We start from the raw sequence: 14475 nt of genomic DNA, 5'->3' as shown, positions 1-14475 counted from the left end.
TTGGGTCCTACTGAACTTTTTACCCGTTGGCTCCCACTGATCCCTTAAACTGGTTAACCTTTGGCTCCTATGGACATTCTAATTGTTGGATAATACTGATCTCTTAACTGATGGATCTTGAGAACTCTTTAATGGTTTCTTTTTACTAATCTTTTTGCCTGTTGGGTCCTAGAGACTATTTAAAAGTTGGGTCCGACTGAACCTTTTACCCGATGGCTGCCACTGATCTCTTAAACTGGTCAACCTTTGGCTCCTATGGACCCTCTAACTGTTGTGGATCATACTGATCTTTAACTATTGGATCTTGAAGATTCTTTATCTTTGCTTCCTACAGATTCATTAACCTGTTGGTTGGATCCCAGACATCCTTTGAGAGTTTGAGCCTACTGATCCTTTAACCTAATGGATCATGGAGCCCATTTTACAACTGAATGCTACTGACACTTCAAACCTTTGGCTTCTACTCGATTTTAAACTGTTTTAGACGTTAGATCCTATGATTACTTTAGTTTTGGAACTAGTAATCTATTTCTCTTGGTTTCATTTGCTTGATTGGTTGTTGTTTGTTTGATGTTGGATTTCTGTTGCTGAAAAAAATACTTTTTAGCCTTTTTCTTGAAGTAAATATATATGGGTCGAAATTGACCCGTAACACCATATCAATCAATCAATCAATGTTTACTTATATAGCCCTAAATCACTAGTGTCTCAAAGGGCTGCACAAACCACCACGACATCCTCGGTAGGCCCACATAAGGGCAAGGAAAACTCACACCCAGTGGGACATCGGTGACAATGATGACTATGAGAACCTTAGAGAGGAGGAAAGCAATGGATGTCGAGCGGGTCTAACATGATACTGTGAGAGTTCAATCCACAATGGATCCAACACAGCAGCGAGAGTCCTGTTCACAGCGGAGCCGGCAGGAAACCATCACAAGCGGAGGCGGATCAGCAGCGCAGAGATGTCCCCAGCCGATACGCAGGCAAGCAGTACATGGCCACCGGATCGGACCGGACCCCCTCCACAAGGGAGAGTGGGACATAGAAGAAAAAGAAAAGAAATGGCAGATCAACTGGTCTAAAAAGGGAGTCTATTTAAAGGCTAGAGTATACAAATGAGTTTTAAGGTGAGACTTAAATGCTTCTACTGAGGTGGCATCTCGAACTGTTACCGGGAGGGCATTCCAGAGTACTGGAGCCCGAACGGAAAACGCTCTATAGCCCGCAGACTTTTTTTGGGCTTTGGGAATCACTAATAAGCCGGAGTCCTTTGAACGCAGATTTCTTGCCGGGACATATGGTACAATACAATCGGCAAGATAGGATGGAGCTAGACCGTGTAGTATTTTATACGTAAGTAGTAAAACCTTAAAGTCACATCTTAAGTGCACAGGAAGCCAGTGCAGGTGAGCCAGTACAGGCGTAATGTGATCAAACTTTCTTGTTCTTGTCAAAAGTCTAGCAGCCGCATTTTGTACCAACTGTAATCTTTTAATGCTAGACATGGGGAGACCCGAAAATAATACGTTACAGTAGTCGAGACGAGACGTAACAAACGCATGGATAATTATCTCAGCGTCTTTAGTGGACAGAATGGAGCGAATTTTAGCGATATTACGGAGATGAAAGAAGGCCGTTTTAGTAACGCTTTTAATGTGTGCCTCAAAGGAGAGAGTTGGGTCGAAGATAATACCCAGATTCTTTACCGTGTCGCCTTGTTTAATTATTTGGTTGTCAAATATTAGAGTTGTATTATTAAATAGAGTTCGGTGTCTAGCAGGACCGATAATCAGCATTTCCGTTTTTTTGGCGTTGAGTTGCAAAAAGTTAGCGGACATCCATTGTTTAATTTCATTAAGACACGCCTCCAGCTGACTACAATCCGGCGTGTTGGTCAGCTTTAGGGGCATGTAGAGTTGGGTGTCATCAGCATATATGTTACTATAGTTAAAATTCTTAAAATGAAAAAATAAATAAAACACATTTATTTAAGAGATGTGTTCTAATACCCCTTAGTAATAGTTAGGTAACACAACAACCTTTTTTTTATTCATATGATTCTCTTAAGGTTCGTTTTACCATTTTTAAAAATTGAAATCGAGGGGTACACTGACAAAAAAAAGGCCCAATGGCCCAAACCAAAAATATTAAAACCAATATGTTCAAGGATAAGGAAGCCTAACGAGGTAACCAAGAGATGAGAAACAAATTGGATGATAGATAATTGTTTTTAGTGTATTTTACAGCGGATTTAAGACATGGGTCAAAACCCACCCGTTAACATAAGAGATGGTAACAGAAAGCTAACACAAGAGGAAGGTTAAAAGTTGGCTCTTGCAGACCTTTTAACAAGTGGACCTTACTGAATCTTGAACCTGTTGGATCCTAGAGACCGTTAAACAGTTCGATCTTATTGATCTTTTAAGCGGTTGGCTTCCTACTGATCAAAGCTGTTGGATCCTACGGACTCTATAACACCTTGGATTGTAAGGACCAGCAACTGGATTTCTGTGTAAGAATGTGCAGAGTCCCCGTTACTTTTTGACTCATTGTTTTCCTCAAAGAAAGTTCTTTTGGCCGCCGTATCTTCGGCCCAACCACGGGACAATAACAAAGTGTTGCCGAGTGGCGCAGTCAGGAGGATGTTTCAATAAACATTGAGTTTCCCTAAAAAGGTGAGCCACACGATGCCCTAAAAGGCCCATACTACACACATAGGCCCTCTTAGTGCTACATAAACCAGCCCCTCATCTCTCCTTCAGTCCCAATCGCTCAACAACTGCCATCCAGGGGTTGAGGAGCAGCTGGACAATAAAACCCGACTTAAAAGACTCACTGTCGCAATGTTTACTCTCGCCGACCCTGAGCGGCGATGAAACCGAACAGTAAAAATGTCATTAGTGTTGCTAGCTGGCCAGGCTAGTGCTTCTACATTTTATCTCCCGCTGTCCTCGTGCAAATGTCTTTCGGGAAAGTGCGCTGGTTCCCACGAGGCTGACGGTGGGGGCTCTAAGGACGAAGTCCTGCTTGTTTCAAACGCCTTGGATTTCATTGCCTTTTGTTGCCGGAACATTGAACCAAACTCAACAAACACCACAAAAGGGGGTCACCATATTTAAAGAAGATTGTCTTTTTTTTTTGTCCCGATACCAATATTTTGGTACCATAATACCAGAGGTGGGTAGAGGAGCCATAAATTGTACTCAAGTAAGAGTACTGTTACTTTAGAGATGTATTACTCGAGTAAAAGTAAGGAGTAGTCACCCAAATATTTACTTGAGTAAAAGTAAAAAGTATGTGGTGAAAAAACTACTCAAGTACTGAGTTACTGATGAGTAACCTGTTCCTTTAATGATTACGACAACAAATATTGCACAAAAACATAAAAATAGCAATGAGCAAATTCAGAGCCAGGAATATCTCTTAAGCATCCATCCATCCATCTTCTTCCGCTTATCCGAGGTCGGGTCGCGGGGGCAACAACCCAAGCAGGGAAACCCAGACTTCCCTTTCCCCAGCCACTTTGTCCCCCATTAAATTCCCAGATGTTAGGACCACGCACCTTCTGTCCCTCATGAAAGTCCCGATGTTAGGACCACGCACCTTCTGTCCCTCATGAAAGTCCCGATGTTAGGACCATGCACCTTATGTCCATTATGAAAGTCCCGATGTTAGGACCATGGACCTTATGTCCATTATGAAAGTCCCGATGTTAGGACCACGCACTTTCTGTCCCTCATGAAAGTCCTGATGTTAGGACCACGCACTTTCTGTCCCTCATGAAAGTCCCGATATTAGGACCATGCACTTTCTGTCCCTCATGAAAGTCCCGATGTTCAGACCATGCACTTTGTCCCTCATTAAATTCCCAGATGTTAGGACCATGCACCTTCTGTCCCTCATGAAAGTCCCGATATTAGGACCATGCACTTTCTGTCCCTCATGAAAGTCCAGATGTTCCCTGGGAGGACACACATGGCCTCTCACTGCAAGCCATTAAAGTAGCAAAGTGTTGTTTACAGAGAGTGTTTGTAGGCAGACATGAGGAAGAAGTGATACACAACAAAACAAAAACCTGCTGTAGATGTTTCATCCAAGTCCCCCCCCACCCACTCCCCATCCTGCAGGAGGCAGGGAGTCCCTGTCAACAAGTCCGTGGGAAAACACCAAAACAACTTTTCATCCGCACACCTTTCTTTTCTTCTCTCTCTCCCTGAGCAGGCGTGATTTTATGTGCACAAAGTTGTGTAAACAACATGTCTGACTGGACACCTTCTTTCTGCTCCGTTTACGACAACAATACAAACATTTGCCGCCATTTGTGAGGAAAAATACGTTCAGACATTTTGTTGCAGATTCCGATAAAAATGCAGAGGGAGATCACAAAAGAAGAGGGTTTAGATTCCCAAAAAATGGATTCACATCCGAATCGCATTTGTTATTCATCCCAATTCCCAACCCATTTATCATTTGCAAAAATTGATAAAAAAAAAAAAAAAATGTTATCGAAAAAAAAATATATAAATAAATAAAAATATTTCAAAAATATAAAAAATAAAAATGAAAAAAATATTTATTGTACAATTTTCAAAACAATTCCAGATTTTCAAAAAAGTCCCGCTTTTCCCCAAAATCTCCAGGAAGTTCCCATTGAAATGAATGGGGACCTTTTACCGGGCAGCACGGTGGTCCAGGGGTTTGTGCATGTGCTTCACAATACCAAGGTCCTGAGTAGTCCTGGGTTCAATCCCAGGCTCGGGATCTTTCTGGGTGGAGTTTGCATGTTCTCCCCGTGACTGTGTGGGTTCTACTCCCGCTTCACCTGGGGATAGGCCCCTCCCACCTCCAAAGACATGCACCTGGGGATAGGCCCCTCCCACCTCCAAAGAAATGCACCTGGGGATAGGCCCCTCCCACCTCCAAAGACATGCACCTGGGGATAGGCCCCTCCCACCTCCAAAGACATGCACCTGGGGATAAGCCCCTCCCATCTTCAAAGACATGCACCTGGGGATAGGCCCCTCCCACCTCCAAAGACATGCACCTGGGGATAGGTTGATTGGCAACACTAAATGGTGCCTAGTGTGTGAATGTTGTCTGTCTATCTGTGTTGGTCCTGTGATCAGGTGGTGAATTGTCCAGGGTGTACCCCACCTTCCAACTGAGATAGGCTCCAGCTACCCCCCCGCGACCCCAAAAAGGGAGAGGCGGTAGAAAATGGATGGATGGATAGATATACCTTCTTCCAAGTGGCACAATTCCCACGTTTCAAGCTATTCAAAGCATTCCAACATTCAAACTACATTCTGTCAGCATTTGACTTCAACTTCAGCATCGGAGCATTCCCACTTTCGTCTGGTTATCATTTTTATACCAAATAATAGAAATGAATCTTTTGCAATTTGTTCAATTGATAATGGAGACGTCAAAGAAGAAAGACGTAGGTGGGAAGTGCTGTATTGCGTCTGCCTTTGTTTGTTCTTCTAGACATGTCTAGCATTAAAAGATTACAGTTGGTACAAAATGCGGCTGCTAGACTTTAGACAAGAACAAGAAAGTTTGATCACATTACGCCTGTACTGGCTCACCAGCACTGGCTTCCTGTGCACTTAAGATGTGACTTTAAGGTTTTACTACTTACGTATAAAATACTACACGGTCTAGCTCCAGCCTATCTTGCCGATTGTATTGTACCATATGTCCCGGCAAGAAATCTGCGTTCAAAAGACTCCGGCTTATTAGTGATTCCTAGAGCCCAAAAAAATTCTGCGGGCTATAGAGCGTTTTCCGTTCGGGCTCCAGTACTCTGGAATGCCCTCCCGGTAACAGTTCGAGATGCTACCTCAGTAGAAGCATTTAAGTCTCACCTTATAGCCTTTAAATAGACCTCCTTTTTAGACCAGTTGATCTGCCGCTTCTTTTCTTTTTTCTCCTATGTCCCCCCCTCCCTTGTGGTGGGGGTCCGGTCCGATGACCATGGATGAAGTACTGGCTGTCCAGAGTCGAGACCCAGGATGGACCGCTCGCCTGTATCGGTTGGGGACATCTCTACGCTGCTGATCCGCCTCCGCTTGAGATGGTTTCCTGCGGACGGGACTCTCGCTGCTGTCTTGGATCCGCTTTGAACTGAACTCTCGCGGCTGTGTTGGAGCCACTATGGATTGAACTTTCACAGTATCATGTTAGACCCGCTCGACATCCATTGTTTTCGGTCCCCTAGAGGGGGGGTTGCCCACATCTGAGGTCCTCTCCAAGGTTTCTCATAGTCAGCATTGTCACTGGCGTCCCACTGGATGTGAATTCTCCCTGCCCACTCCTTGACCCTTTTGTGGGTTCTTCCGAGGATGTTGTCGTCGTAATGATTTGTGCAGCCCTTTGAGACATTTGTGATTTGGGGCTATATAAATAAACGATTGATTGATTCTTCATTGTTTGGAATGATTGAATCGTCATCCCTACTTTGGACGGCAGCGACGAGGACCACGTCTTAACGTCTACTGCCTCGTACTGGTCACAGTGCACACCGCTGATTGCACGAAGGCGGCATGGAGGCTTTTATGTTGCTGGGAAGATAAGAACATGTCTGAGTGCTGCTTGTGAGGAGATGAAGTGGCCCTCATGGCGCGCTTGCCATCATCAATCTATCTGCCCTCTCATCTCTGCGGGCATCATCATCATCATCATCATCACGCCGCGAGCCTGAAGTCACCTCTTTGCTGACGCTAGGTGAAGATGTCACACACACACACACATTTTTGTAGTTCTTACCTTCTCGGGACCTGAAGAAAAGGTACAGCTTGGCGTGGCGCGGTGGAAGAGTGGCCGTGCGCAACCCGAGGGCCCCCTGGTTCAATCCCCACCTAGTACCAACCTCGTCACGTCCGTTGTGTCCTGAGCAAGACACTTGTGGGGCGGCATAGCTCGGTTGGTAGAGCGGCCGTGCCAGCAACTTGAGGGTTGCAGGTTCGATTCCCGCTTCCGCCATCCTAGTCACTGCCATCGTGTCCTTGGGCAAGACACTTTACCCACCTGCTCCCCAGTGCCCACCCACACTGGTTTAAATGTAACTTAGATATTGGGTTTCACTATGTAAAGCGCTTTGAGTCACTAGAGAAAAGCGCTATATAAATATAATTCACTTCACTTCACCCTTGCTCCTGATGGGTGCTGGTTAGCGCCTTGCATGGCAGCTCCCTCCATCAGTGTGTGAATGTGGAAGTAGTGTCAAAGCGCTTTGAGTACCTTGAAGGTAGAAAAGCGCTATACAAGTATAACCCATTTATTTATTTATAATAATTTTTTTGTTGAATCTTTTGTTGGTAATTTTTCCTTTAATCTTCATTGTTTACTTCAAGTTATTAAAGTCTCTACATACATATTTATATATTTTGTTTAAAATAATTTTGGCCATTTCAATTTCTTACACACACATTTTTTACATATTTGACCTTAATACAATATTATTCATACATATAATAATGATGCACATAAAAAGATAAACTTTCAAAAAATATGTCATAGAAATGAATATATAAATATATGTATATAAATAAAATAAAATTAATACAATTTGTAAGTATTTTTTTAAATTTGTGTTGTTTTTGTTTTAAACAAGTTTTCCAATTTTTTTAAATTATTATTATTTTTTTTTTCAAATTCATAGGTTTTATATTTGCAAATCAAAATAATAAATGGGGAATATATACATTTAAAACCAGTATTATATAAAATGCATTAATACTTTTAAATATATTTATGTATATACTTTTTAAATTTAAATGACAAATACTAATTAAAGTATTATATAAAAAATGACTGTAAAAATGTTTATTGTAAATATTTATGAGAAATACGATAAAAAATAAATGAATCATAAACTATGGGTATGTTTTAATTTTTAATCAAAATACCCAAAGAACTGAGAAATACATGACGTAAAATTAATCAATTTGATAATAAAATATGTTTGAGTTTTATTTTGTTTTATTCATAACCATACCCAAAAAATGATTTATTATTATTATTTTTTTTTCCAAATTCATAGGTTTTATATTTGCAAATCAAAAATAATATATGGGGAATATATAAATTTAAAACCAGTATTATATAAAATACATAAATACTTTTAAATATATTTATGTATATACTTTTTAAATTTAAATGTATTAAAAGTATTACATAAAAATGAATGCTTAATAAGACATAAAAAAAGTCATGTTTTAATTCCAAAATGTTTATTATAAATATTTATGAGAAATACAATAAAAAAATAAATAAATCCTAAACTATGGGTATGTTTTAATTTATAATCAAAATACCCAAAGAACTGAGAAATACATGACGTAAAATGAATCAATTTGATGATAAAATATGTTTGAGTTTTATTTTGTTTTATTCATAACCATACCCAAAAAATGATTTATTATTATTATTATTTTTTTCAAATTCATAGGTTTTATATTTGCAAATCAAAAATAATAAATGGGGAATATATAAATTTAAAACCAGTATTATATAAAATACATAAATACTTTTAAATATATTTATGTATATACTTTTTAAATTTAAATGTATTAAAAGTATTATATAAAAATGACTGCTTAATAAGACATAAAAAAGTCATGTTTTAATTCCAAAATGTTTATTATAAATATTTATGAGAAATACGATAAAAAATAAATAAATCATAAACTATGGGTATGTTTTAATTTATAATCAAAATACCCAAAGAACTGAGAAATACATTACGTAAAATGAATTAATTTGATAATAAAATATGTTTGAGTTTTATTTTGTTTCATTTATAACCATACCCAAAACAATGAATAAATAAAATATACAAATATTATATTTTTATGTACGTCATCAAAATATTTGTGTTACATTTTATAAATGGACACAAACTTCTATTTTATTTGGTGAAATAATAATGTGATTACCACCATCTTTGTACATTTCACTGTTAACTGTTAGCGTGCTAATGTTAGCATTCAATTGCTAATGTTAGCACGCTAATGTTAGCATTCAATTGCTAATGTTAGCACGCCAATGTTAGCATTCAATTGCTAATGTTAGCACGCCAATGTTAGCATTCAATTGCTAATGTTAGCACGCTAATGTCAGCATTCAATTGCTAATGTTAGCATGCCAATGTTAGCATTCAATTGCTAATTTTAGCACGCCAATGTTAGCATTCAATTGCTAATGTTAGCACGCTAATGTTAGCATTCAATTGCTAATGTTAGCATTCAGTAACTTTTTGTGCAAAATTTGCAACATTTTATTTCTGAGTCATGTCATGTCAAGTATGACACATTTTTTGTCATGAAAAATTTAGTTTTTTTGGGTTGGTGCACTAATTGGAAGTGTATCTTGTGTTTTTTTTATGTTGATTTAATAAAAAAAATTAAGAATTTTAATTTAAAAAATGAATAAAGGTTGGTGACCCCTGCCTTAGAGTCATATAAGTTGCTATATGAAACATGCTAACAGTCGTCATACTAACGCTAGCACACATGTTAAATGTTAAAAATTTTGTGTAACCTTTTAGGCGAACCCTGGAGCTAATGTTGTGTGTATTTTAATAACTTGCAGAACTTTGCGAATAAAACAAGACTAAATAGTGTAAATACAATTTTATTCTTGTTCTTATTAGGGTGGATGTTCTATGATTTGACCAAAGCGGGAAAAAACATTCACAGTCATTTTCAGATATTTCCCTTATTATTTATCACTGACATCCATAATAAAGTCTGGCTTCTACAAAAATACTTTCCTGAACAAGAAGAAGAAAAAAAAGGGCAGAATGTTCACAAAAACATTGGAGCAAAACCCTCTTCTAGTTGGACTCTTTGTGGTTTTTAAAGTATCACACGCCACTTCCTATACGCAAAATGTGCAACTTAAATACCAGCAAAGGACAGCAGGCTGAGGTCGGTTTCCAGGAATGAAAAGGAAATTGTAAAAATGGTCGTCAAGACGAGGAAAAGTACGATCGGTCGTTGGCGGAGAAGAACCATCCATAACGTTCTACCATGTTTAGCATCTCTGGGCGGGAAAAGGAAACCAAATTAAAAAATGTTGCTTCGTAAAGATGATCCGGATGTTGCGGGCTTTTTGAAAATAAATGTTGTTTTACGGTAAAAATGTTTTTTTTTTCTTATGGAGGAAAATAAGAGTTGCTTCGTAAAGATGATCCGGATGTTGCGGGCTTTTTGAAAATGAATGTTGTTTTACGGTAAAAATGTATTTTTTCTTATGGAGGAAAATAAGAAAATCATGCTTACCTACTTTTTACATTATATTACCTTATACTAGTATGCGTTGTCTACCTTGTACTGTTTTATGTCATGAACCCATCCGTAACGTTCCTACCATGTTTGGCTTCTCTGGGCGGGAAAAGGAAACCAAATTAAAAAATGTTGCTTCGTAAAGATGATCCGGATGTTGCGGGCTTTTTGAAAATTAATGTTGTTTTACGGTAAAAATGTTTTTTTTTCTTATGGAGGAAAATAAGAGTTGCTTCGTAAAGATGATCCGGATGTTGCGGGCTTTTTGAAAATTAATGTTGTTTTACGGTAAAAAAAAAAAAATTCTAATGGAGGAAAATAAGAAAATCATGCTTACCTACTTTTTACATTATATTACCTTATACTATTATGCATTGTCTACCTTGTACTGTTTTATGTCATGAACCCATCCGTAACGTTTCTACCATGTTTAGCATCTCTGGGCGGGAAAAGGAAACCAAATTAAAAAATGTTGCTTCGTAAAGATGATCCGGATGTTGCGGGCTTTTTGAAAATTAATGTTGTTTTACGGTAAAAAAATGTTTTTCTTATGGAGGAAAATACCTACTTTTTACATTATATTACCTTATACTATTTTGCGTTGTCTACCTTGTACTGTTTTATGTCATGAACCCATCCGTAACGTTTCTACCATGTTTAGCATCTCTGGGCGGGAAAAGGAAACCAAATTAAAAAATGTTGCTTCGTAAAGATGATCCGGATGTTGCGGGCTTTTTGAAAATTAATGTTGTTTTACGGTAAAAAAATGTTTTTCTTATGGAGGAAAATACTTACTTTTTACATTATATTACCTTATACTATTTTGCGTTGTCTACCTTGTACTGTTTTATGTCATGAACCCATCCATAACGTTCTACCATGTTTGGCTTCTCTGGGCGGGAAAAGGAAACCAAATTAAAAAATGTTGCTTCGTAAAGATGATCCGGATGTTGCGGGCTTTTTGAAAATGAATGTTGTTTTACGGTAAAAAAATTTTTTTTCTTATGGAGGAAAATAAGAAAATCATGCTTACCTACTGTATATTACCTTTTTACATTATATTACCTAATACTATTATGCGTTGTCTACCTTGTACTGTTTTATGTCATGAACCCATCCGTAACGTTTCTACCATGTTTGGCTTCTCTGGGCGGGAAAAGGAAACCAAATTAAAAAATGTTGCTTCGTAAAGATGATCCGGATGTTGCGGGCTTTTTGAAAATTAACGTTGTTTTGCGGTAAAAATGTTTTTTTTCGTATGGAGGAAAATAAGAAAATCATGCGTACCTACTTTTTACATTATATTACCTTATACTATTATGCGTTGTCTACTTTGTACTGTTTTATGTCATGAACCCATCCATAACGTTTCTACCATGTTTAGCATCTCTGGGCAGGAAAAGGAAACCAAAATAAAAAATGTTGATTGGTGAAGATGATCTGATTGCAGCACGAGAGGCTCTTAAAAAAATATTATGTTGATTTTTTGACGAAAAAAATTGCGGTTTTCCTATCGAGAAAAATAAGAAAATCATGCTTACCTACTGTACATTACCTTTTTGCGTTATGTTAATGAATATTATTATGCGTCGTCTACCTTGTGCTTTTTTATGTTGTTGCCTGAAATAAATGAATAAGTGAAAAAAATTAGATAAAAAATAAATGAACCCATACATAACGTTCCTACGATGTTTGGCTTCTCTGGGCAGGAAAAGGAAACCAAAATAAAAAATGTTGATTGGTGAAGATGATCTGATTGCAGCACGAGAGGCTCTTAAAAAAATATTATGTTGATTTTTGACGATAAAAATTGCGGTTTTCTTATCGAGAAAAATAAGAAAATCATGCTTACCTACTGTACATTACCTTTTTGCGTTGTATTAATGAATATTATTATGCGTCGTCTACCTTCTGCTTTTTTATGTTGTTGCCTGAAATAAATGAATAAGTGAAAAAAAATTGATAAAAAATGAATGAACCCACCCATAACGTTTCTACCATGTTTGGTTTCTCTGGGCAAGAAAAGGAAACCAAACTAAAAAATGTTTGGACAAAAGAGAAAATGCTCCGTACAGATTATCTTGATTGCTTTTTTTTTTTTAAAAATGGTGTAGTTTTTTTTTAACGGTGTAGCTATTCATAACGTTTCTACGATGTTTAGATTCTCTGGAAACTGCAATGATTTGTAAAGATTATCCGGATAATTTTTTATTTGAACATTGTACGACTTTCTCCGATACTACGTCGATGTCGGAGCCTCAAGTATTGGCCGATACGATACCAGCAGGAATCCCGCCGAAGGAAGGGGCTCGTTAAAGCCCCACTCATCACCGCTTGCCCGACACACGAAACGTGACACATCTGTCCAGGGTTGAGTATCTCAAAATGTGTTTGGCGGCACTTTCCGACAAGTCGCTATGTCGAGTGGCGCTGTCCGTCATTTTCAGCAGACTGCATCGCAAAATAATTCACCCTTCCCTCTTCCTCTCACGCGAGATCCTCCCAGAAATGAGGGTCATATGAATCCCTTCCCTACTGCACATGTTGGTTTTATTCCGTAGTGTTAGCAACGAGTCAGAAAAAGAAAGCTAACCTATTTATTATTAACCGTCTGGAATGGACTTATGCAGTCCTTTAAAATGAAGCGGGGTGGTCATTTTGTTTTCTTGCAATCTATCCAGTCGAATGACGTGGACACGTTTGTTACTGTATGCAAAAGTAATACGCCACAATAGGAATGAATTCATGTGTGTCGCTATTGTGCGCTTAGCTGTTGCGTAGCTGCTCGCTCCTAGTAGTAGCCTACAGCCTAGCACGTTGACCTTTTTTTTTTTATCGGACATTTTTTAAGACCGATACTTGTTTTATTTCCGGTGACGTCGGCGCGATATCAATATGGGATGGCTGTATCGCCCGTGCACACCAGCACTCGTCGGGCGTAGGATCGGCAAACGTAAGCCAACGGTTATAAAAGAGTATTGCTGATTATTGACACAAATTGAGACACAAAAAAAATTTAAAATTCTAAAGTGATTTTCCGACCATCTGGTTTTAAAAAAAAAGTGTCATTTCACACGACAAATTTCCTAATTAGCGTAAATGCTCTAATAAACGCCTCTTATATTGCGGCTGGGGCCGTAGGAAACCTCCCGAAATCGCTGCGTTCGAGTGCGGCTTTGAAAACGCTGCGTTGTGTCGCCCGAATGTTTAGTTTCCGCTTGGTCGCCACGGCAACGCAACCGTGGACCCGCGTGATGCGATAACTTTCTCATGCCCTCCGCATCATCGATAATTGGAGCGTTTGGTTTGACAACAGACTTCTCCTTCATGTAAAGAAAACAAAACAAAAAAACCTTCATGTGTGCCACGACCATCAAGGGAGGGGCGAGGGGGGGCGGGGCTTACTGAGCCTCGCGCACTTTGGCGTGCAGGGCGTCGCACGTCTTCTTGGCATCGCCTAGCAACATGGCGGTGTTGGGCTTGTAGAAGATGGGGTTGTCCACGGCGGCGTAGCCCACGCCCAGGGAGCGCTTCATCACCACCACCTGCCGGGGGGGGAGGCATTGTTATGTTGTTGCGCCCTGCAAAGTGTTTGCACTCCAAGTAGTGTGCTTGCGACACCGCTTTCTCATTGACGTGGCTAATGCTAATCAGTAGCATGTATATGGCATATCCCATGCAAATTAGCATTGAGCTAGCACATGAAAGTCACTTTAGAACTTGTACTTTTGATTTCATTTTTCTTTTGGAAATGATTGTATTTTTTTTAACACTACTTTTGTTTTCATTGATCATGTTTACATTATTATTGTTTGTTTTAACACTTCACTCTTAAATGAAAGTGGATCATTACTTTTGATAGTTTTTTATTGTTTTTGCTTGTTTTGTTGCCATGGAAATAATCCTTTAAAATTCATTTTATTGATTTTTTTTTATTTTTAACGCTCCACTTTTTTTCCCCTCCTTTTTAAAAAAAATTAAAAGTAGAGCATTTCTCTTGAGTGCTTTCTATCAGGCTCTCTTGCTATGTTGGCATGGACTTTTTATTTTTATTTTAAACAAGTATTTATATTGTTATTATTTTATTCTATTTTGTAATGCTCCACTTAACTTTATTGAAGTGCAACATGACTTCTGGTGCTTTGTTGGCTTGGAAAATGATTCATTTTTATTCTACAGAGGT

General features: G+C 38.5%; 1 protein-coding gene across 1 annotated transcript in view; it reads right to left on the bottom strand.

Annotated features, from left to right (window-relative positions):
- Positions 1 to 9623: 9623 nt before the first annotated feature.
- The window catches only part of nnt (nicotinamide nucleotide transhydrogenase), a 75111-nt gene continuing 70259 nt past the window's right edge, over positions 9624 to 14475 (bottom strand). The window contains exon 22 of the mRNA XM_061907754.1: positions 9624 to 13837. Within this exon, the coding sequence (XP_061763738.1) occupies positions 13694 to 13837 (144 nt within the window). The 3' untranslated portion in view covers positions 9624 to 13693. The remainder of the gene's footprint in view (positions 13838 to 14475) is intronic.

The sequence above is a fragment of the Nerophis ophidion genome, linkage group LG08 (assembly GCF_033978795.1).
Source record: "Nerophis ophidion isolate RoL-2023_Sa linkage group LG08, RoL_Noph_v1.0, whole genome shotgun sequence".
Lineage (NCBI taxonomy): Eukaryota > Metazoa > Chordata > Actinopteri > Syngnathiformes > Syngnathidae > Nerophis > Nerophis ophidion.
The sequence above is the reverse complement of the archived record's forward strand: the minus strand, read 5'-3'. Positions and strand labels throughout refer to the sequence as shown.